The following is a 22,964-nucleotide window of genomic DNA, read 5'->3' as shown; positions in this document are numbered from 1 at the left end:
ATGACTCCAAGGTTCCTCACAGTAGTACTGGAGGCAAGAGCTATGTCATCTAAAGTAACTATATGATTAGACAGCAGATTTCTAAGGTTTTCAGGCCCAAGCACAATAACTTCAGTTTTGTCAGAGTTTAGAAGTAAGAAGTTAATCTTTCATTATGTGCCTGAACTGTGTGTTCATGTATGCTTTTGTGTCTATTGGTTGTTTCGATTTTGTGATTTTGATTTTGTGTGTTCACCTCATATCTGTTTGGTTTTGTTCCTATTTTGTCCCTAGTATATTTATTTTGTGAGTCTGTGTTCACATTTGACCATGTGTGTTTTTTAAGTGAACTGTGTCTTTTGCATTTTCTTTGTATTTCCTGGAGCTCTTGTCTTTGTTCACATTTGTGTCTGTTCAATCTTGTATTGTGTTGTGTCTCTCTTTGTGTGTATCTTTGTCTTTGCCTCTTGTTCATCCCATCATTTATATAGACATATACTTTCATGTGTATGTCTCTGGGTGTGTACTTGTGGCTGCATGCACTCGTGTGTGTGTGTGTGTGTGTGTGCCCGTTAGACTGTAATTTTGTGTCTATGTGTGTGTGGGAGGTGTATATATGTGGGTTTGTGGAATGTTTGTGTGCAGTTTTGCGTCTTTACTGTGTCCATTTATTTTTGTAAGAACTGATCATAACCTGCAGACGTGTGTGTGCTTGTGTGTGTGTTTATTATATACAGTGAGACACGCACGTGTGCCTTCATCTCTGACATAACTGGTTACCATGCATACTGTGCGACTCTGAGTATTATGGGGTGTTCTTTGTTTTGTCACAACGTGCCCTGGTATGGAATAGGAGGGGGGAAGGGAACACAAAGTGTGTGTTAGCGTGCACAAGTGTATGTGCGTAGCGGGGTTGCATAAATGTGTGAGCCTGAGGTATATGTGTGTTTTGGTGGGCGTGTGTGGAGATAGGTTGCGGCAGGGAAAGGATGTGTGCATGTTTGCGTGTGTGTGTCGAGCAGACGATTGGCTGGGGGCTGGGTGTGCGTGTCTGCGCAGACGTGTGAGCATATAATGTGTGCATGAGAGGGAGTGAGTGAGTGCATGTGCTTTGAGAAGGTAAGAGGGTAAGATAAAATGTCGGCATTTGTATGTGTGTGTGTGTGTGTGTGTGTGTGTGCAGGCCTCTCTAATTATGAAAAACTCACCATGTCTTTATTCAGCATGTAGTTATAACTGTGTTACATTCTTCACTTCAGCAGAAGACATGATGCCACAGTTACTGACTCTTATACATAAATACATCACACAGTGTAACTTCAGCCTGAGATTAAGGTGATTCACTGATGGAAAGTCCCTTCAGAAGTCCATACTGGTGGTTTGCTGCTCTAGACCATTTCCCAAACAGCATGAACACAAAGCTACTGACAATTAGCGACCAGCGCTGTGGTGCTGTAGACTTTTCAGTGTATTGTTCTGTCCCTCTGAGCATTTCCATTGGTTTCCATTCATGTGTGTAAGACTTGAAATCAGTCAGCAGATTCTTAACACTGAGACTGCTTTACAGTGCAACAATGATTGAACTGCACAAAACGACAGCCAAACTGATGTTCACTATTAAGATTACACAACTCAAGAAAGTGTCCAGAGTCTGCAAATGGATTCATGCTGTACAGCAAAGAGTGTAACATGTACATGAGTTATAATTGGAGAGCTACAACTTTCAAAAATATGTGTGGTTGTTTAGAGCCTAGGATCTAAAATCCAGGCTGTTCAGTTTTGCTCCTCACTAAAAGGCCCTTCTTTCCAATTTCAAAAGCGTTTCTTTTTACATTTTTTGAGACGCCCTGCTGGAAGACAGGCAGAAAGTTAGCAGCAATAAGTCGTGTGTGGTGCCCACCTGCTGTCAGGCGGTTGGTGTGTTTCTGTATCGCCACCCACCTACAGCATGTTCTTGACCTCATCGGTGCTGTTTTTGTCTGTAGTGAGAAGCTGAATTGCCTCTCAGTTTTCAAGATGGACATTATCCGATGTGATGTCCTACAATGAAATTATGTGTGGTGGGCACTTTGCTTTTTTTGCTTGAGTTTTCATCAAGTTTCTGATAGTTTTTACTTTTGGCAACTGGTATAATCAATTAGAAACACCACCAAATGTTGCTGCTACAGTCAAAATGTGATGTTTTTGGAACAGTATAGTAGGAATGAAGCAGAACATAAGTTGAATGTGTCAAAGATGAAGCTGAATGTATGATAATCTAATCACTTGATGGGCTGACAGTTGGGACTCGACGTAGACAAGGCCCAGAAAACCTGCAAGAGAACAAAAAAGTAAAGCTATGATGCCTGAATGACATAAAGATGTACAGAGTAAAGTCTCACAGATGACAGACTGTTAAATATAAAACACTGCAGATTGGTAGGGAGAGGCAGTTATGACCGACCAGCTGGACTAACATCCAATTTGGCTGAAACTGTGTAAAACTATCACAAAATAGCATCCCTGAATGCCAACCCACTTGACACATGAGAGCGAAGGCATCATCAACGCTGACTTCTTCCTCAGCTGCTGCACAGCGTCACTGCTGCACATCCAGAGTCTGCCATTGATTTGTTTGGTGATCAGTATGTACGCCTCCGTACGTCCTTGAACTGTGACTCTGACATTTAGATGCTGCCAACATGATTAATATACAGTCGCTGCACTCGGAGGATACATGGAGATTGAGATTTAATATCAAATGAGATTACAGCTGCAACAGATGTCAGAGATATTTCTATAAAGAGCACATGTGATGTAAGAGTCATGGATGGAGAGTCTGGCTCAGCACAAGAGATCTTGATCTGTCCACGAGTGAGCAGCTCTATATACAGGTGTGACTGTACCCCACAGATGTTTTTCTACAGGCTGGTATCCCAGAAAGCTACTGGTGGTCAGGGCTGTCATCAGGATTTTAAAAATGCTGAGGTCACATGTTGTGGTTGTAGCCCATCCTGACCTTCTATCAGTAGGCTCTGGTTCTGTTGAAAGTGATGGAGCAGCATCTCTGAGGACTGCTTGTCCCAGGTTTTCCCAAAATGTAATCAGAAACAACATCAATCTTTGATTATCCCTAAGTTAGGAAACAACATCAATCTTTGATTATCCCTGAGTTAGTTTAATAGCAGGCCCAGTAATCTAAACCCGCAGTCATCATGTTTGTATATCTGTCATGTGACCTTCACTGTTATTATTAAAAGTTACATATGCAGATTCATGTACTTCTGTCACTTGAGAACTGGAGCTGCAGCCTGGTGTGTAGCCATAACTGCAGCAGGCTGTGGGGTGAAACCTGATGCCCCCTCGCTGCACTGCAGGCTGGACTCGTCAGCTGAAACACTACGTATTAATTTGTTCTCATCACCAGCAGTAGCCTTCAGCCTCTGATTGCGCTCACAAAGGTCAGCACAGAGCAGATCGAAGCACACAGAGCACATATACAATAAGGCATGTATGTTTTTATAACACAAATACGACTTAGAGCCACTGCTACTGATCGAACTTGCTGGTGACTCAGTAAAGTTAAATGATTTGATAGCATTTCACATCACATGAGCTTTCTCAATAGATGAGTCTAATGATGAAAGGTAGATTTTTTTATGTCTAATACACTGGGGCAAAAATAAAAATTTGACCATTTATAATGTTATCTAACCTGGGCCAACTCCAGCTGCTGATGAAAACCCCCATGTTATGATTGACACTGTGGTGAGCCATGTTTCCCAGATTGTTTCCAAGGTCAAGTAGGAACTTGAATGAACCTCAGTTGATTTTTCTGTCTTACCTATTTCCAACCATCTTGAGACCCCCCAGGTTCATACTGGGACAGGTAAATGATACTCGTGTTCAGATGTGTCCTTATTTCTGATTTATAGGCTGACAGATTACCAGAACCACAGCCAATGAAACACAAAAACTTTGGTTCAGGCGACATTAGCAGGCTGCTTCTCATATCTGTTTGTGTCTGTGACGATCTGTAGCACTATCTGGCGAGACAGAGAGAAAAAGAGAAACCCCAGTTTGACGAAGTGCGATTAAGACGTCACAGATAGGAAGCCTAGGTATTTTGAGCCTCTTTAAGAGGCTGCTGTTTGGAGACTGTACCCTGCACTTCAGGAAGACAGGAAATGATGGTGGCAGGGGTGGAGGTGGTGGTGATGAGGGGGGCTGAGAGAGAAAGAGAGGAGGCGAATTAGCGGTGTGATTATTATGGAGTGGCAGGGGGAGCGGGGGGGGGGGGGTTTTTATTATTATGGAGGGGCAGGCCAAGCAGTGAAGGGGGGGTGATGCAGATACATATTATGGGATGTCTGTGTTGTCAGGCGGGGGGAGGGGCAGAGATGGTGAAGTAAAGGGGGTGAGTATTATGGTCTGGCCTAGGCCTGTTTTTGTGTGCAGTGGCTCCCTCCCCCAGCCCATGCCAGCTTTGTGTCTATGTGTGCGTGCATCCACATCACAGCTCGCCATGTGCAGACTATGCATGTCACGGAAATAGTATCTATCTTGAGGTGCAGAGTGACTCGCATGCAAGAAGGTAGCAAGACCTGGCAGAGAGGATGTAACACAAAGGCAGAGAGGCAGCTGGGAATTCATCAGGAAACTTCCCTGGCACACTGATACAATACGTCTCCTGTAGTGTAAATTATCGAGGCAGCAATGAAGCAGTGAACATGTTTATGTGATGTGGTTTGCTTTGTTTACTGCATCCTTTTGTGCTGGTAAAAAATGTCAGCTTGTTTTACAGTTCATTATAATGTGTGCAGTTGGGGTATTTGGTTCTAGAGTAGAGAGTTTAAACATGACCTGAAATGGAAGCTGTGCATTTTGTATTGATGCTGCTGCACAAAAGCAAAACAAGTGGTGTGAAATCTTTGTTCCAGTCAGTGTCACAACAACTGGATTTTGACTTTTGCCCATAGTGACTGGTGTTCCCACACTGTGTTCACTGTAACCAGTCGGATAGGAGGGACAAGGCTGCCGTAGCTGTGACGGCAAAACATGTTACAACACACTGGTGAAATGGAAAGTTTCCACCTCTGTGCAATAAAACAACAAATGCCTAGACATCCAATCCACAGATTATTTGTGTATATTTAAATAAAGCAGAGAAAAGTAGCAAATCTTCATATTTGAGTAGCCTGGAGTGAGTGTTCGTCATTTTTAAGGAAACAGTTTACTCCATCAGAAGTGCTTGTCGGATCTTCTCCCTACACCTCTCTGATAGTGGAGGGAGACGGCGTCTGTCATTTCTATAACTTTACAAAACTGACAATCAAACATTCACACCCACTTCAAACTATCATCAGTCAACAAGGGTGAGACAGGTTTGAAATTCTCTCATTAGCACATTTGTCATTGTTTACCCAGCTATTTCTGCCTTTTTTCATGAGAACAACTATATAAATATCTTCCACAAGACACTGAAACTCTGCGGCCCATGAAGGCCACTTCACCTTCCAGTGTAGCCAACCAGTCCTTCACTTTGGTCCACACATTCATGTCCTCCACAGGATGAACTGTAACCACTTTACATCAGCTGTACTTGGTCTTTTGTGCTGATGTCATTTTGCTAACATGCTAAACCACCGCGCTGAGCATGGTGAGCATTATGCCAGGTCGTTGCCAGTTCACATTTCACACAGTTTGCTCCTAAGGCTAGATTCACACAATAAAATTTGTCCTGTGTTAAAACAACACAGGGAGTTGTGTTGGTAGGGGTGCATTAATTGTTTAATGTTCCGGTGAGTCAGTGAAATACGATCCGGGAAGTCTATTTGGAGAATGAATTTATATGTTGAAACCAAAAACACAGTGCAGTGGTTTGTAATGGGCTACTCGGACAGGATCATACAGCTCTGGCAAGTTATTATGATTGCAACTGTTTCAGCTTTGGTCCTGATGATCTTGAGGTTAACAGCAGTAATATGACACTTTGGGGAGGCGACAGTGGGTAGAGCAGTCGTCTTCCAACCAGAAGGTTGAAGGTTTAAATCTCAGTGCCTGCAGTCCACGTGTCGAAGTGTCCTTGGGCAAGACACTGAACCCCCCTGTTGGTTAGAGCCATCGGTTGAGTTGTCGCTGCAGATGGCTGCCTCGGTTCTGTACCGGAAACAAATTCCTTGTGTGTAACATACTTGGCCAATAAAGATGATTATCCTTATCCATTCACATTAGAAGTAAGCCACCAGGGATGTATGCTCACATGTAGGCTATCTGCAAACAAAGCTGAACCAAATCCACATGATTCTGCGTCATATGGGACAACCTCCACCTTTGATGCCAACCATACTGCATGTTTTTCATGCAGAGTGAAAATCAGAGTGCCGGAGTAATTAAGTCCTCAAACCAAGAACTGAGTTAGCATTTTTGCACTTCTGCCTCTCTCACCTTGAAAACAATGTTTTTTTCATGAGTTTTCGATTAGATGCCTGAAATAAAATCTGTAGTTAACACAAGGCCAATACATTTTCCCCTTTTGTTCTACAACATAGAACTGTGTCACAAAAGCAAGATGGCCGCCCCTGTATTCATGACATTTTGGCTTCACTTTTGGATAGTGACAGAAAGTGGTGATGTGTCGTCCATTTTTAAATACAATCCATGATAGACCTGCTAGCATGGGTATAGACTCTGAGGGCCTAGTTAGGCTAGAAAACAAGTTGTTCATATGACACAGTGCGGAGGTGTGATATATTTTAAATATGAGATAACGGTCTGTCCTGGAAGGAATACATAGAGTTACACTTGGTTGTTCAATGAAAATTACCCATCAAAGTGTTTCTGTCAGTCGACTAATTGTTTTAGCACAATTCATGATGTAAGAAGAGCTGAAAGACAACAGTGGATGAAGAGGTTACACTCCTCAACACCACCAGCACACCTGAGCCTTCTGGGACACACCTGATGGACCAGTCTAATTTTTATTCTTTTCTGTTTTGTCCCTCTGGCAGCCGCCGCTGTGTGTTATCTCATGTTGTAGACGTGTTGGGTCTGATCAAATCCGTTTGTTATCTGGTGCAGCTTCAGAGTGCGGACTGTAGGGCAGGATAGGTGGAGGGTGGCGAAGGGGGAGGAGGTGAAGCAGTCAAGAAATATTATGGTATGTGTTTTGACCTACATGGTAATCTGACCCTGTAAGTAACCCTCCTCCCTCTGCCACCACTACCGCCACCATCCCCGTGGCGACCAGCAACACAGTAGCACTATTATGGTCTGTAGTCTCCCCCACCTCCCTCCCTCCCTCCCCTCCACGTCCTTTTTCCTTTTTGCCTCAGAAATGATATTATTATCATTATGTGATATGCAGTTCCGCAAGTGTGGTGGTGTTGGAGGCGGTGTGGGGGGAGGGAGGGGCGTCGACAGCATTGCACTGGGTTTCTATGACAACTGCCCCTAGTATCCTTCTGATTGGTGATTATGGGATGTCCCCCACCCCACCCTCCCATCCAACACCTCCCCAAATGCACACATGAACACTGTGTCCATAGTCAAGGAATGGAGAAGTGTGGGGGAGGGTGGGGGGATGCAAACCAAGGGAGAAATAAAAAGAGGAAGAAATGGAGAGAAAAGAAAGACAGAGAAGTTGTCTTTTTGTAAGTCGCTCTTTGTGTCGGCCGGTGCGCGCTGAGGAAGAGAGGCTGCTCCCCGCGGTGGGACAGAGGAAGGGCCAAAGACAAAGACAGAGACAAAATGAAGGTGTGCTGAGTCAGAGGCGACTGTAGAGCCACTGTATGAAAAAAGACCAGAAGGAGGGAGGCCTTGAGCTAAAGCCAAGAGACAGAGGGGAGGGACAGCTTCAAGCAGGGTAAAAGCCAAAGTGTCGGGGCACTGCAACAACATGGCGACATGAATAATTTGTCAGTAGAGTCAAACAATCTCAAATTGGTATCTAATTTCATGGGGAAAACATCAAAATGAAGAGTGTGTGTGCACTGTAACGTCATGGTTAACCCTTTAACTCACAGTGCAGTAGTCACTGCTGTACAAGAACTGGGATTTCTGCACAGTTAGTCTTTCATAATGAGTGAACGATGCACCTTACCTTGGGAAATTACAGCCAGCTGTCGTCTTTGCATGCTTGAAAGTTTCCCTCCAAGCCATTCATTCCTCTTTCTGCTCTACTACATAGGGTCAAACATACTGTATATATGGGTGACAAAAGAAAGGAAAACCCAACACAGAGTGTCTTAGTAAAGTGATGGGCCACCAGGTCCCACCAGAAGAGCATCAAATAACTGACCAAACTACTAATTAATTGATCAAAAATAAGAATTAATAACTGCAGCCCTATGAAGTGGTGGGGTAGCAGTTTGGGTTTGTTTGCATTGAAATATTGTTGAAGATATTGATTAAATTCTATTTTGCTCCAGATTGTTCCAGCAGTGGTCATGCAGGCCTACGTTTGGCCACATGTTGTGTTACGGCTGCTAAAACATCTGTTGGATTTGAGCTTTGTTGCAGTTTGGTGGGTGACTCGAGCAGCATCATCTAAGCAGATTTGTATTCTAGTGCTACAATAACAATGCATTACTCATTCTGATGCCTTACAGTTCCCCAAACAGGACTCCCCATTAGCTGACACGCACACTGCTGATTTCCTGTATGGTAAAACATCATTGACAAGCCTCTCTGTCAAACTAAACACAACAGTTCTGCATTTCACCCCACAGTCTAAATGTAATACAGAGAGTCAATGGTGGGAAAAAACTGTCTAGGACCCAGACGTTTTTCCCACCATTGACTGCAGTGCATTTCCAAGCAGCCTGTGTGTATGTGTGAGTGTAGACAGCTTAACTCAACTGCTGGCTTGGCTCTTGCGCATCTGGGCTCCCTGTTTTAAGTTTTGAGGGCTGCAGACTTGACGGTTTTAACTACAGTTTGACCCTTGTGACCTCTACCTGTGGTCTTCACTGGTGGGCTGTGCAAGGAACTTGACTTTTGAACCTCACACTGACCTGCTCACAAGACTTTTCAAAGTCAGCCTAGCTTCTTGGCCTCTGTGCACTGATGCAAATATTGCCCTGATGTCATGTACATAAATAAACCATATGCTTCAGCTTGTAATGCCCCATATGGGGGTTACACCTGGGTCACCTGGTGTCGCCCCATGTTTAAGGTGCTTCTCAGATGATTCTCAGCCTTGCATTGCATCTCCACCATGTGCTGTCTTTAGCAGCCAGGCTCATATACAGTACAGTGCTGGCATACATGCAAACACGCACACTCAAGTTAAGCAGTCATGTGGCACACACAGTTGCCATGTGACGGCTTTTCCTTTTTTCACCCTCCTTTCTCCCATCTCTCTTTTTTTGGAGTTATGCTTATTGTGGGATGTCAGTGACTGCACTCATTAGTATTATGGGATGCACACGGGGGTGGGAGGGGGGTGTGCGTCTCCATGGTAACCCTGGTTGCTAAGGGAGGGGGTGGAGGCGTGGGGGGGGGGGGGGCGGCATGGATGTGGGTAGACTGTAGAAGAGGGAGGGGGTGAGTTGATTATTATGGTCTGTACGTTGCAAGGTAACTATGCAGAGTGGGGGAGGGGTGACTGAAGTGTGCGTCTGTGTGTGTGTAGGGGGGATATTATGGGATGTCTGCCCCCTGATCTCTTTGTGTGTGTGTGTGCGCGCGCGGGGTGTGTGTAGTGTGCGAGGGAGAGAAAGAGGAGACGGCGTCGTGCGCACACGCTGCCACACACACACAAAAACAAAAAAACACGTTAATATAGCCTATTCTAATTGTAACTTCTATATACCGTTACCTCAACAAACAAAAGAAGCTTCCAAGTATTGACTGATACACAAACTGCGCCCGGAGTTACTGTTTTTGGAAGCTGCGTGGAATCAAGTTGTGAGTATGTCAATTTTGGTTTTATTGTTTGTGAATTCACTTGAATCAGAGTGAGATGGTAGGGGTGAGCTAGCCTCGGATGCCGGTGTTGTTACACCAAGATATTTATTGTTATTAATATTATGAATGTGTGAGCAGCTCGGTTCTTTTCCCAAATCTGAACCTGGCCGCCGGTCAAGCTCGGCTAGCACGCATGCTAATGGGACGGAAACTAACGATAAGATGGTCTGTCATCTGAATGCAGCGATGGAGTGAGCGTGGGTGCTAATCTTTGTCTGCTGTCCAATTTGATAGCCAGACAAAGTTAGATATATTGTCGTAAAAAGCCCACGCGGTGAGTGTTTATGTGGCCCGGCGTTTTACCGGGTGCTGTATTTTCGAATGCTCTTTGCTGTTAAATATTCACTTCCGTTTTCTTTTTTGTTCTTCTTTCCCTGGACGGCTGCCCTCTCCTAACTACACAACACACACTACGACCTGGACAGACACAAGACTGGGTTAGAAATCTGGATTATCCTATAAAGTAATAACTTTATTTAGTTAGCTAAACTGTTAGCTAACTAAATAGAAAGTTTCCTGCTATCCGCTATGTCTGGAAGCGAAGATGACAGAGATGATTATGGAGCCCCCGAGGACCGGTTAATGCACGGTAAGACAAGGCTCATTTGTTAGCTGAGATTGCTAATCTTCACCCTGGTTGTAGGCTAGCATGAGCAGATGTTTTTTGACATTCATATCAATCATGTTTCGTTAGCAACGCGCTCGCTACTAGCTAGTCAATGCTGCTAACTACCGGGTGGCTAGCGTTAGCTGTAACATTAGCAAACCGCGTTTTTCGCATCTGCACTGGTACTAAAGATTTTTTACAAGAATATTCAGTGTTACCCCAACCACAACCAAAAGCCCTATGATTGATAGTTGCATTGTTGTGAAGCCATGCCGACTAACCGGCATGTTCCCGGGGCCTAGCATTAGCCAGCTACCGGTATTTTTTACGTGTCGATGACAAGATGGAGGCAGCCAGTTAGCTTGGAAGCTGACGGATGACGTTGTGTAGCATTCTCCTCCTCATGACCGGGAGCCTCGGTTTGTGTGTAGGGAGAAAGTGAAGTAATACCGTGTAGTACAATGATATCTACGATCTTAACTACCCATTTCATAATCCTAAATTTTCACTAGTGTTCACAGGGTGGTTTAGCCGAGGATTGCATGGTTTACACTTGATTTATAATTCAGACGAGGACGCGCGGCGTACACTGTGGAACCAGAATAATTAGTCCAGCAAGTTAGCTTCAAGTGCTAAAATCGACTAAAACGGCTTTTTACTTATTAAACAACCCCAACTTTTTGATATAAACAAGAAAAGTAATAATACATAAACAAATCATGAAGCAGAGCTCTACAACAGATTGGGAAGTTCATTTTCGTTTTCAAGTTAAACGCTTTTTAATTAAAACTCCGTGCGTTTAAAATGATAACCCATGTTAATTTTCTGTCATCTTATAATATTGGACATGCGACTGGAAATGCATGTGAGCTGCGCAGTGGTGGAGGCACTGTGAAATACTCCATTGTACGTAATCTGGAAAATAGGGATATGTAGGTTATCCTTGTATTGTATGTGATAGTAATCCACTGATCAATTTCTTGCTGCTTACCCAGGTCCTGTTTAATAATAAGGATGTTATTAGGACATATTTATACACAACTAGGAAGTGCTGGCAAACATTTTTTTCCAGTTGCATTTACAATTGAGCACCCACCCACATACCAAAGCTTGGACATAATTCCCTCCTCTTCAATTCTTCCCAAAAGCAGTGGAAGCCCGATGAAAATCTTAACTTGACACAGAGCATAATTTTTGAGTTAGTCTGTCTTCTTGTGGGAAACAAACTGCTCTTGCCTTGAAACATCTGGCGTGCTTCTGCAGAAATAACTCACCTCAATTTTAGATGAGCACACAATTAGTCTTCATCAAATATAAAAGTCAGTAACTAAATGAATTACTTTGATTACATTGTGTGATGTCATCTTTCGTTGTGATTGTATTGTGACACAACATTAGAAATCAGTTATGTTGACTTTCCAAAACACTACATGAGAGGAGCTGCTCAGTGGCAGTTGTTTTCCTGTAAACAAACTGAACCAAAGCCAAAATATACCAGTATGTCACTGGTGTTGTGTTTCCAGCAGGGAAAACAATACACAGACACACAGTCACTCCTTTGCGTATCTTAACCATGGCATATTTCCTGTGGCCTTGATTGTAGATGACGAGGAGGAGGATATCTCAGAGAGTGAGACTCCGAAGATAAAGAAGAAGAAAAAAGCCAAGAAGAGCAGAGAGAGCAGAGGCAGTAAGAGGCGGTCGCGTAGAGAGGTAAGGATGCAGAGCAGTATGTGTTAGAGTACGGGTTGGGCTCCATATTTTTGTCCAAGTCCAAGGATGTCATGGCCTAACATGACAAGCATATTGTATGTCATGTCTGAACCCAACCCAAGCCAGGCTGGCAATGCTAATAAAGGTACACTTGCTGGAAAGTAGAAAAATACTTTACACTCTAAAAAACCTGTCAAGTCTCTCAACCAGATCCTGTTACAGCATCTGCAGTTGAGTCCTGTTTACTTATCATTTAACACTGAAGGCAAGACAAGTGCATCCTGGCTGATTCTTTGATACTACAATGCCACTTCTCCTAACTTATGCTTGAACATTTACACATTGCAAACCATATTAATCTGCTATGCAGTTTACCCACAGATTTCACACTTACAGTTTCTTTTTGTCTCTGCTTTTTATATTGGTGCAGGTAGAACTATTTTCTTGTATCATTTAGATTGTCTACTTACAATGCACAATACTGAAAGTAAGTTCAGAAAAAGCTTGTTAGAAGTCAACAGTTTAAATTTCAACTTGACAGTCTGTTGGATCTCTTTTTGTAATTTTCTAGGAATAACTAAATCTTATGTTTCCATTAAGAAATGTGCTTTATCCTGCAGTAATTAATGGCCTTATGCTGAGAGTGTCTCCCTGTCCTGTTCCTATTTTGGTCTGAGTTTGCTGACTTCTGTCTTTGCTGTCCTTGTTTCAGGAGCTTCCCATCAGCTCCCCAGAGCCTATGGATGTGAGCGGGGTGGAAGAGGCAGAAGATGTTGTCCCTGCTCATCGCTCCGACAGTGAGGGCAGCGACTACACTCCAGGGCGCAAGAAGAAGAAGAGGGCCAGCAGCAGCAGGGAAAAGAAGAGGAACAATGTTGGGGCAGATCGGACCGCCTCCAAGAAAAAAGAGCCTGAGCCTGAGCCTGAGGAAGATGAGGATGACGATGATGACGACAGCTCGGTAAGGAAAACCAGGCAGATTAAGAACATAGGTGTATTTTTGTGAAGTTTCTCAACACATAATTCCACACTGACAATCAGTATGTGAAAACGTTGGCCATTGTAGTATCAGAGAATCAGCCAGGATGCGTTTGTCTTGCCTGGGTTGAAAAGTTTCTGAAACAGCATTTACACTAAATCCTGTAAAAGCTCGTCACAGAACTTCCGAAAATCCAAAAATTGTAATGATCAGAATGTTTTTGAATGTTGTCTTTAGGCATCCATACAGGGATAATAATAATAATACTGGAGCATCACAGTCAGTTTGAGCTGGTGGCTTCCCATAAACAGCTTGTACAGTAGTGATCAGTGCTACAACAAATATTTGATCAAATGTCAGAGGGGCGACAGTGAGTGGCAGATGTCGATAAAAGGTATAGGTGATGAGAGATGCCAAGGTGACTGGCATTAACTGAACCTGAAACACACCTGGATGCGGTGTAAAGAATATCTGGGAATCTGTTAAATCCCGAGCCGTCAAAGAGCTCAGTGGAGTGTTTTTAATGCACAGGTTTGGTTGTAATGTTGAACATGACTTTTACAGGACCACTCTGTATTTGTAGGTTATATCTCCATAAATGCTATGTATAGGTCCTGTGCAAAAAAAAAAAACAACTAAATTTAGTGGGGTTTTTTGGCACTATAGAGGATACGCTGTGCAGTTAGAATGTGGGTGCATTTTTCTGTTTTTCACACAGCCACTGTTTTTGATTTATGTCTGAAAATCATCCCTTGGCCGACTATTGAAACCCACCTGACTTGCTTTCCATCACAGTCAACGTGTTTGTGGTGACCTATGACTGTGTGTGGAAATGCTTTTTAAGTTTAGGCTCATTTAAAACTACAGTGATTTACTTCAACAATAATGTAACTTTCAGCAGAAACGAATACAGATTGACAGATGACAGAACTCCGGGTTTTTAGTACATTTAGTACAGTTCACATTTCTAAAACAGCAGCATCATTTGTCAAATAATTGACTAAATGATATGTGAGTTGAAGCAAATGTGCTGAAACACACAGATGCACTGGTACAGTTTTTTTAAACTTTGCTGTGTGATTGAAAAATGTAGCAGTGCAGAACTTGAAACTGAGCCTGAACCTCTTAAAAGCTGAGCATCTACAATGTGGTCCAGTTTCTAAAGGTGCTGTTGTTGGAACATAACTTTGATAACAGCCCTTGTTCTGCTCTGTGATCAGCACCTATAGAGATTGTGAAAGCATGTCACGCCGTGTTGAATGTTAGGACGGGGGTGACATTTTAGGAGATGTGTGCTGTATTTACCTGCATACATTCTTGTTTTGTTTGGCTAAAAAGTTGCTAAAATTTTTTTGTATCTCATTTTACTGACTGTGGTACTTCAAGAAGGATAAACTCAGCTGACTCGTTAAAGACCCAGAGATCCAGTTGACAAGAGTGACAGACTGAAAAATTTCTCTGCACTCTGATCTCAGCTCTTGGTTCAGGACATAACTCTAGCTAGCAGCTGTTTGCAAATGACACAAATACTGCATCAATTTCTGTCCCGTCTGTGCTCAAACTGAACACTAAAGTGGACATTGGGATGTAGTTGAGGCATTCGCTACTGTATGTAGCTGTATGGGACAGTATTTATTGTTCAAATTAACTTATAGATGTGTGTAGTGTTCTCTATAACGGATAGCAAGCGTGATACCACCAAAATGCATTTACTCAAAATTCAACACGGTGTGACAACAACTTCACATTCTCTAATGGCTGGGTACCTGTTACAGCGTGGGTCATGGTTTGACAAACAGAGATATGATAAGAGAGATGGTTGAACAAATAGCTGTCTGGTGGACCCGGAGCGCGGCGGCCAGCAGGGGCTCTAGTCGTTAATGACACTTACACTGGGTGGTGTCAGGGTGCGTGTGTCTAGAGCGGGTGTGTAAGACATATGTATTATTACCATGGCAACCCCGCCTAGTGCCGCACTGCGCTCTTGACCCTTTTTTTTTTTGGGTTAGTTTGCTTCAGTGGCAGCCCATCCTATAGGCAGGGCCAAGAACTGGGAAGTGGCTTTGATGAAAGGCTGGTGGAGGAGGATGGCATGAAACCGCACGTCTCCATCAGACTGGTAGCAGCTGAAATTAGCCTCACCTGCTCAGGCCCAAAGAAATTTGTTTTATTGACCAAACTCTGTCCAGGGAGCATAAAAATTTAGAGAAAATATCATTTTAGATAGAAGCACTTTCTGTGCAACAGCGCAACAATCCCAAATTTGTGGTCAACTGGAAGTGCTTGGGTTTGCACTATTAGTCAGATAAAACATTGAAGGTGTTGACTTTGGCTCTGGTAAATTATGATGTGGACAAAACATGATGGACCAGTTAAACAAACAATTGGAAGATTAATCTACAGTTAAATATTTATTAGTCGTGGCACAAGTTTGAGCCTTTATTTGCTTTGACATGACTTTGACAGAAATGAGGCTGTAACTAATGACTAGTCTGTAGGATGTCACAAATGACACAAAGTCCACCCCTGTTTCCCTAAGACTGAAGAGGTCTACACGTTTTAATTGGTAAATGATATGCAGTTTAAAAGCATTTAACAGTGTCATGAAACTGGGAAAATCAGCAAATCTTCACAACTGAAAAAAAAAACTGTTTTTTACTTAAATCACTTTCATGTCTTAATTGTTGTTGGTTTGGTAGCAAATCAGCTGTATTTGTAATAAATTAGCAGATATATCATGGAGCCATTTAATGTAATTATCTTCACTAACATAGTGGTCACTGTGGCAGGTAAATCCTAATAAATTTATCAAATTTTTGTGGGTTGCTGATTTCAGGCCTTCTTAACCGGCCACTTTAATTCTTAGCCATGCAAATGTGGTCTGGTACAGTCAACAAAATCGTTTAAAATGGGAAAAAAATCACTAGCTGTTTCAAATGAAATTGTTGTGGAGCGACAGTTGAGCCACAGTCATGTTCAACATTGTTCTGTGTATTGTAAGGTAAACTAATGCCATGTCTTTCCAATAAGAAGCTCGGGCTGAGGTGCAGGGACGGAGCAAAAGTCTTTTTGTCAGAATTGGGTGATTTGGTTTTTGTGATGCAGCGCTCACAAATGCAGAGTGCTGTTTGCTGGCTGGAGACAAATCACAGCCCACTGTCTTTCAATAGTTTTAGTTTTAGTAATAGTTTTTAGATTAATCTTAAATCGTACATTTTCACATGTCCCCAAGATATTGATGAAGTGCCTTGTTGTTTACTGTAGGAACCAAAGTCTTCATCTCAGCTGCTGGATGACTGGGGCATGGAAGACATCGACCACTTCTTCACAGAGGAAGACTACCGCTCTCTGACCAACTACAAGGCCTTCAGCCAGTTTGTCAGGTACAAACACATTTTGTACTCACACAAAACTGATCATGTGTTTGAGAAGTCCAGTTTTTGACAACAAGCCAAGCAACCAGAGAACTGTTCACAGGGTCTTAAGAAATGTGAATGTTGCCTTAGTTTTCTGGTGCTCTTCTGCAGTGCACTGGCTACTTTCCTTTTTCCTGCTCTGATCACTATCTGAAGTCAAATGGAGCTGAAATTGTTCTTGAAAAAATCAGCAATCAATGTATTATGTCAGATACTTAATGCAAACACATTGGTTGATGCTGAAGATGTTTAAAAGCTTGAATCGCACCATATCCAAAATTTTCCCTTTCTTCCAGGCCCCTCATCGCTGCCAAGAACCCCAAGATCGCCGTGTCCAAAATGATGATGGTTCTTGGCGCCAAGTGGCGTGAGTTCAGCACCAACAACCCACTGAGGGGAGCTGCTGCTGCCAATGCCGCTCTGGCTACTGCCCATGTACCTGCAGCTGTCGACACCATGGTGGCAGAGGTCGCCCCGGCTGCTGCGGCACCACCGGCCCCAGCAGAACCTCAGCAGCCTCCCGCAGTTCCGCTACGCAAGGCCAAGACTAAGGAAGGCAAAGGTACAGTGAGCAAGAGGGGTCAAATAAAGTAAGAGAACCTGGAAAATCAGCCAGATAGCACTTATTCTTTATATTTCTGCCAAAAGTGCAGTTGCAGTGACATTAAAGAATTTTCAGCAGCTGAAGTGTCCTTATTAGGCAAACCATCTGCAGCACTGAACCAGTCTTCTCCTGAATCTGAGTGAGCTTTGTTATCCTCCTTTGCTCTGTGCATGACTGACCTCTGTTTTATTTTGACCTCTGACATTGTTTTATATTGCAGGCCCCAACGCCCGTAGGAAATCAAAGCCTGCACCAAAACCACAAGAGAAGAAGAGTAATGCCAAGACCAAGAAAGTGGCTCCTCTCAAAATCAAACTGGGAGGTTTCAACAGCAAGAGAAAACGCTCATCGGTACAAACTGTTTCTCTTCTCTGTTTCCTGCACCCTCTTTGTGCCTGCCTAAGAATGTGTGCAGAGGTATTCTTAACACAACTGGAATTTTGTCCTTTTCATGTGTGCAGAGTGAGGAGGACGAGCCTGATGTGGACAGTGATTTTGAGGATGGCAGCATGAACAGTGTCTCCGTCTCAGAAGGATCCAACAGTCGCAGCAGCCGCAGCAAAAAGAAGCCGTCCAAGAGCAAACCCAAGAAGAAGAAAGGTACACCTCCATGCTCTGTGTGTATGAGACTCTGCTCTGTTTCTGTCATCATCATCCTCTTGAACCTTTTTTCTTTCTTGTTTTGATATTAGCTGCCTTACATTGAATGTACAAGAGGTTTGGTGGAAGTTGTAGGAGCTGAACCCTGTATACTGGTCTGATGAGTCAGAGTTGGCACTCATCCTGAGTCAGAGCTGCAGAAATCCACAGTTGATGATTGTAGGTTAAGCACACAGCGGTGAATAGTAATGACTGCAGGCAGGGCAAAGCGTTAAAAGTCTGTGGAATGCACAGCAACAAGGAGGTGTATACACACACAAACATGAGTCACTGTGACTGAGTCAGCGGAGTTTGATATATTTAGGAGAACACCTTGGACTGGATTGTCGCCTGCTGATGCTCCTTCTTTAGTGCCACGACGTCACAGATGAATTCAGATCAAAAACTGAAAGAGGTCAACAACTGCTCACTGAGACACAACAGCATGAGTGTGGAAAACCTTTAACTGCAGTTGGGGTGCTTTATTGAGACTTTGAGGACTTGGGTTGAAAAGTCAGTGTTGGTCGTGTACTGTTCAGTCCTTCAAATTCACCAGCATACATAAACACACACTGTATATTATGTTTCTTTCCAAAATGGTCGAATACATCACTAAGAAATGCTCCAACCTCTGTGCTCTGTGACAGAACGTTGAACTCCTCAGTGTGAGTTTCCGAATACATCACTAAGAAATGCTCCAACCTTTGTGCTCTGCGACAGAACATTGAACACCTCAGTGTGAGTTTCCGCTCTGTTTAGCCATGCATTGAAACTCTAAATGAAGATTTAGCAGACCTTGATGAATGAGCATCAGTTGATGCATAAAGTGTATATATTTTTGCAGTGAAATCCCAGTTTGTTGTTGTTGTTACTGAGGAAATGTGTTCTTGAGGGGAAAAATGACTCACTGAGTGGGTTTTCCTCTGACAAACAACACAAAGCACGTATCACATCCTGTGTCTCTGTTAAATGTGAGGTGTTAGGGTAAAAGGTTTTTCCTCTCTTCATCAGATGCAGAGGACGGTGACGGCTATGAGACAGACCACCAGGATTACTGTGAGGTTTGTCAGCAGGGTGGCGAGATCATCCTGTGCGATACCTGTCCCAGAGCGTACCACATGGTCTGCCTGGACCCCGACATGGAGAAAGCACCTGAGGGCACTTGGAGCTGCCCACACTGTGTAAGCAACTTGCTTATACATTTTTAGGTTTTATCCATGACTTTCTCTTTTATTCCTCGCCACATAAAGGAATATGCCAACATAAAACGATCAAAGGGAAGTCACAGCAAGAAAAAAAAAAACCCTCACACGTTTTACAGTTGATCCATATGATCAGTAGGCTCCAAACGCTCACTAGAACAAACTCCAAGCACAGTCAGAAAGTACCAACTTTCTTGTGGTGGGAGGCCTTTAATTCTTCTTTCCAATGTGACCATTTGGAAGAATCATAAACCAGTTAGTTGTGGTCAATGATAACTGAACTCCAGTTGATTTTCAGTGGACTGTCCCTTTAAAGCAAGTGCAAGAGTAGAAAAGCTTCAGGAGACAAAAAATGGTGTCATTACTGAGACACTTCTTAGTCTCAGTCACAGATCAGAACCCTCACATTAAAGTGAAGCACTGTGGCTTACAAGTCTGAAGTATAAAATGTGAATTCTCATTTCTGACTCCCTCAATCCCAGGAGAAGGAGGGCATCCAGTGGGAGGCCAGGGAGGAGGGGTCAGATGGCGAGGAGGACAACGGTGAGACAGGAGAGATGGAGGAGGACGACCACCACATGGAGTTCTGCAGGGTTTGTAAAGACGGAGGGGAGCTCCTCTGCTGTGACTCCTGCCCCTCGTCCTACCACATCCACTGCCTCAACCCACCACTGCCCGAGATCCCCAACGGCGAGTGGATCTGCCCCCGCTGCACGGTGAGTCAGTCATATGGGGGTGACTGATGTGACATTCGGCCTGTCAGAGTAGCGACAGCTGAGTGACAAAATCTGCTGAATCTGACAGTCTTTATATTGATCCACTGAAAGGTTTTGCTCTTTCTGCTTGACTGGAAAGATATTTTGTTAATCCTGTGGATATTTCTGTTTGTCTGTGTCAACATGGCTTGGCTGATTGTTAAAAAATGTCAGTTTCATTTCATGAACAACTCATGAAATGAAAGCACAGATTTTCTCTCTGTGGGACAGATTTGTCATCTATCACATCTTTGGCAGCAAGTGCTTCTGATGAGTCATTGATCACGTTTTGTCAAGTTTTCAAGGAAATCATGAAATATCAGAATTTTCTTTTGATTCACTGAACCATTTCAGATATTGATAAAGCAAAAATGTTGAGGTTTTATTGGTGCCACCTTCTCCAATGAGGATTTACAGTTTCTTTTTATTTTTTTTAATTGCACATTTTGAGTTTCAGACTCTTGCATAAATGTATTTGAACGCATCACCTGTGGCTCCAGGAAATGATCCTGGACATTTTTATTGTCTTCTGAAATTTTAAAGACAATATAGGAAATGCGCTTTCCTTCCTTCTACTGTTTATGTTGTTGTATTACACAGCCTTATGCTGGTTTACTGTTTACTTGCCCCTTGCATTGAGATATGTACGTGCACAATGAGAGCCGATGTACCAGAGTCAAATTCCTCGTGTGTCCGACAAACCTGGCCAATAAAGCAGATTCTTCTGGTTCTGAAAATAAATTCTACTTGCAGCCCTGGTTATTTTCATTATTGATTAATCTGAGAACAAATAATCGCTGTGTCAGTAAAATTTCAGAAAATAATGAATCGTGCCCAAACTCAGATATTCAAGTTTACCCTCCACTTTTAATGAGCTGGAACCAGGGAGTGTTGTCTCTTTGCTTAAAAGTGATATTGAATTATCAAAGAAAAGATTCATTCTCTCCTCAGAATGTTTGTTTCTTGAAGTTGTACATAGGCCTTTAGAAATATAGGCTAAGAAGAAAGGTATCAACAACTAATGACTTTCTCGGCTTCCAGTGTCCACCCATGAAGGGGAAGGTCCAGAAGATCCTGACTTGGCGGTGGGGAGACCCCCCTCCTCCCACACCAGTACCTCGCCCTCCAGATCTTCCAGCCGACACTCCCAACCCCGCCCCGCTGGCAGGGCGGCCGGAGAGGGAGTTTTTCGCCAAATGGTCCAACATGTCATACTGGCACTGCTCCTGGGTCACAGAGCTCCAGGTTTGTACAGTTTGCACACACATGCAGATAAACTGTATTTGATCCTATTTTATATGAATTACTGGAATTATTTTTCTCCTGTTTCCTTCCCCCCCAATCCTTCCAGCTTGAGCTCCATTGCCAGGTGATGTTCAGGAACTACCAGAGGAAGAATGACATGGACGAACCACCGCCCATCGACTTTGGCGATGGAGAGGAGGACAAGAGTGTTAAGAGGAAGCACAAAGACCCCGTATACGCACGGCTGGAGGAGAGGTACCTCCGCTTCGGAATCAAAATGGAGTGGCTGATGATCCACCGCATCCTCAACCACAGGTCAGCACACACACCGACATAAACACTTCCTACATTTCAGATTTGATGGTACTTCACTTGTTAGAAGAATATAATGAGAACATGTGTTTTAAATTACAGCCCTTTTATGCTATTTTTATAGTAGTTTTAACACCACCTTTATAAAAAAAAAAAGGCCAAGACGGGTTACATTTACATGAAGCCTTTGTACTAACAGTGAAGTAAAAGTCCATTCACCATGAAATTGCTTCAAAGTCTTGAGTTACTACACTGCAGGACTGATGCTTTATCAGACATGACACCAGTGGTTTTTATCCAAAGAGACTTGGATGTCTACTATTTTAGACACTGGTGTTGTGCTTCCTCCTCCGGAGTGAATCATCTGCCAAACTTGAAAATTCCTGGAATTAAAATGAACATTTTCTCTTCTTTCCATCTTGTCTTGCAGTGTGGACAGGAAGAACAATGTCCACTACCTTATCAAGTGGAAAGAACTGCCGTACGACCAGTCGACCTGGGAGGCAGAGGACATGGACATACCCGAGTTTGACACCTACAAGCTGCAGTACTGGAACCACAGGTAAGACACAGGATGGTGCCTTGAACCTGGTGTGATGCCTCAGCAGCACAGAATGCTTCACTGCCTGTGTGTATGTTTCAGAGAGCTGATGATGGGAGAGGAGGGGAGACCTGGGAAAAAGATCAAGGTGAAAGGAAGAGTGAAGCGACCAGAGAGACCTCCTGAGAACCCCGTCATAGATGTAGGTCCACACTATGGATTATTTATATTTGTACTGAAGTGAAATACACCATTTTTCTAGTCTAGTCTAGGTTACCAGCAGCTGTTATGTAACAGTGTTTAAACTCTTACCCATTTACCAAAGATCATGACCTCTGAGTTTCACCCATAGCTGTAACATTTCAGGTCGAACATCCTCTGAAATTCATTAGACTCAGCCTTAAGATGGTTTTACAGATTTTAAATGCAAAGTCACCCACTGCACTTGTTTAGTGCCTGATGATGAAACGCATTCATTCGCATAATGGATTAGTTTAATCAACTTTCACATCAACCTTTTACAGTGATTATATCCCAGTAGTGACATTGTCTGTATTTGGCTCTTATTCAAAGGTCAAAGTGTTTATTTGTCATACGCACAGTTAGGAAACGTGTTTCCCTGTACAATGAAATTCTTACTTTGCCGTCCACATGAATGCCGCAAAATACAAATGAAATATAACGTAGATAAAGAAGTAAACGGTAAGGAAACGTGTTTCCCTGTACAATGAAATTCTTACTTTGCCGTCCACATGAATGCCGCAAAATACAAATGAAATATAACGTAGATAAAGAAGTAACACAAAATCGAAGGCACTTTAAGGAGCAAATCCAGCAGTATAATAAAAAATATATGAATATAACAATGTATGCTGCATGGGAGCAGCATGTGTAGTAGTCAGTCAATGTGCAATTATTCATGTGCAAACTGAGAATGTAAACGCTACAGGTCGACAGTACATGACGTATTTCCTGGTAATAAACTCCTGTCAGCTGTTTAGGAGTCTGATGGCAGAGGGAAAGA

General features: G+C 43.1%; 1 protein-coding gene across 1 annotated transcript in view; it reads left to right on the top strand.

Annotated features, from left to right (window-relative positions):
* The first annotated feature begins 9,609 nt into the window (after positions 1-9,609).
* Positions 9,610-22,964, top strand: part of chd4a (chromodomain helicase DNA binding protein 4a) — a 26,105-nt gene continuing 12,750 nt past the window's right edge. Inside the window, exons 1-14 of the mRNA XM_020615447.1 lie at positions 9,610-9,867; positions 10,353-10,516; positions 12,138-12,247; positions 12,960-13,208; positions 16,491-16,609; positions 16,939-17,204; positions 17,467-17,597; positions 17,708-17,846; positions 18,897-19,066; positions 19,570-19,803; positions 20,884-21,087; positions 21,194-21,402; positions 21,830-21,961; positions 22,043-22,142. Of these exons, the coding sequence (XP_020471103.1) occupies positions 10,456-10,516; positions 12,138-12,247; positions 12,960-13,208; positions 16,491-16,609; positions 16,939-17,204; positions 17,467-17,597; positions 17,708-17,846; positions 18,897-19,066; positions 19,570-19,803; positions 20,884-21,087; positions 21,194-21,402; positions 21,830-21,961; positions 22,043-22,142 (2,124 nt within the window). The 5' untranslated portion in view covers positions 9,610-9,867; positions 10,353-10,455. The remainder of the gene's footprint in view (positions 9,868-10,352; positions 10,517-12,137; positions 12,248-12,959; positions 13,209-16,490; positions 16,610-16,938; positions 17,205-17,466; positions 17,598-17,707; positions 17,847-18,896; positions 19,067-19,569; positions 19,804-20,883; positions 21,088-21,193; positions 21,403-21,829; positions 21,962-22,042; positions 22,143-22,964) is intronic.

This window comes from Monopterus albus, unplaced genomic scaffold, assembly GCF_001952655.1.
Source record: "Monopterus albus unplaced genomic scaffold, M_albus_1.0 scaffold165.1, whole genome shotgun sequence".
Taxonomy (NCBI): domain Eukaryota; kingdom Metazoa; phylum Chordata; class Actinopteri; order Synbranchiformes; family Synbranchidae; genus Monopterus; species Monopterus albus.
The sequence above is the reverse complement of the archived record's forward strand: the minus strand, read 5'-3'. Positions and strand labels throughout refer to the sequence as shown.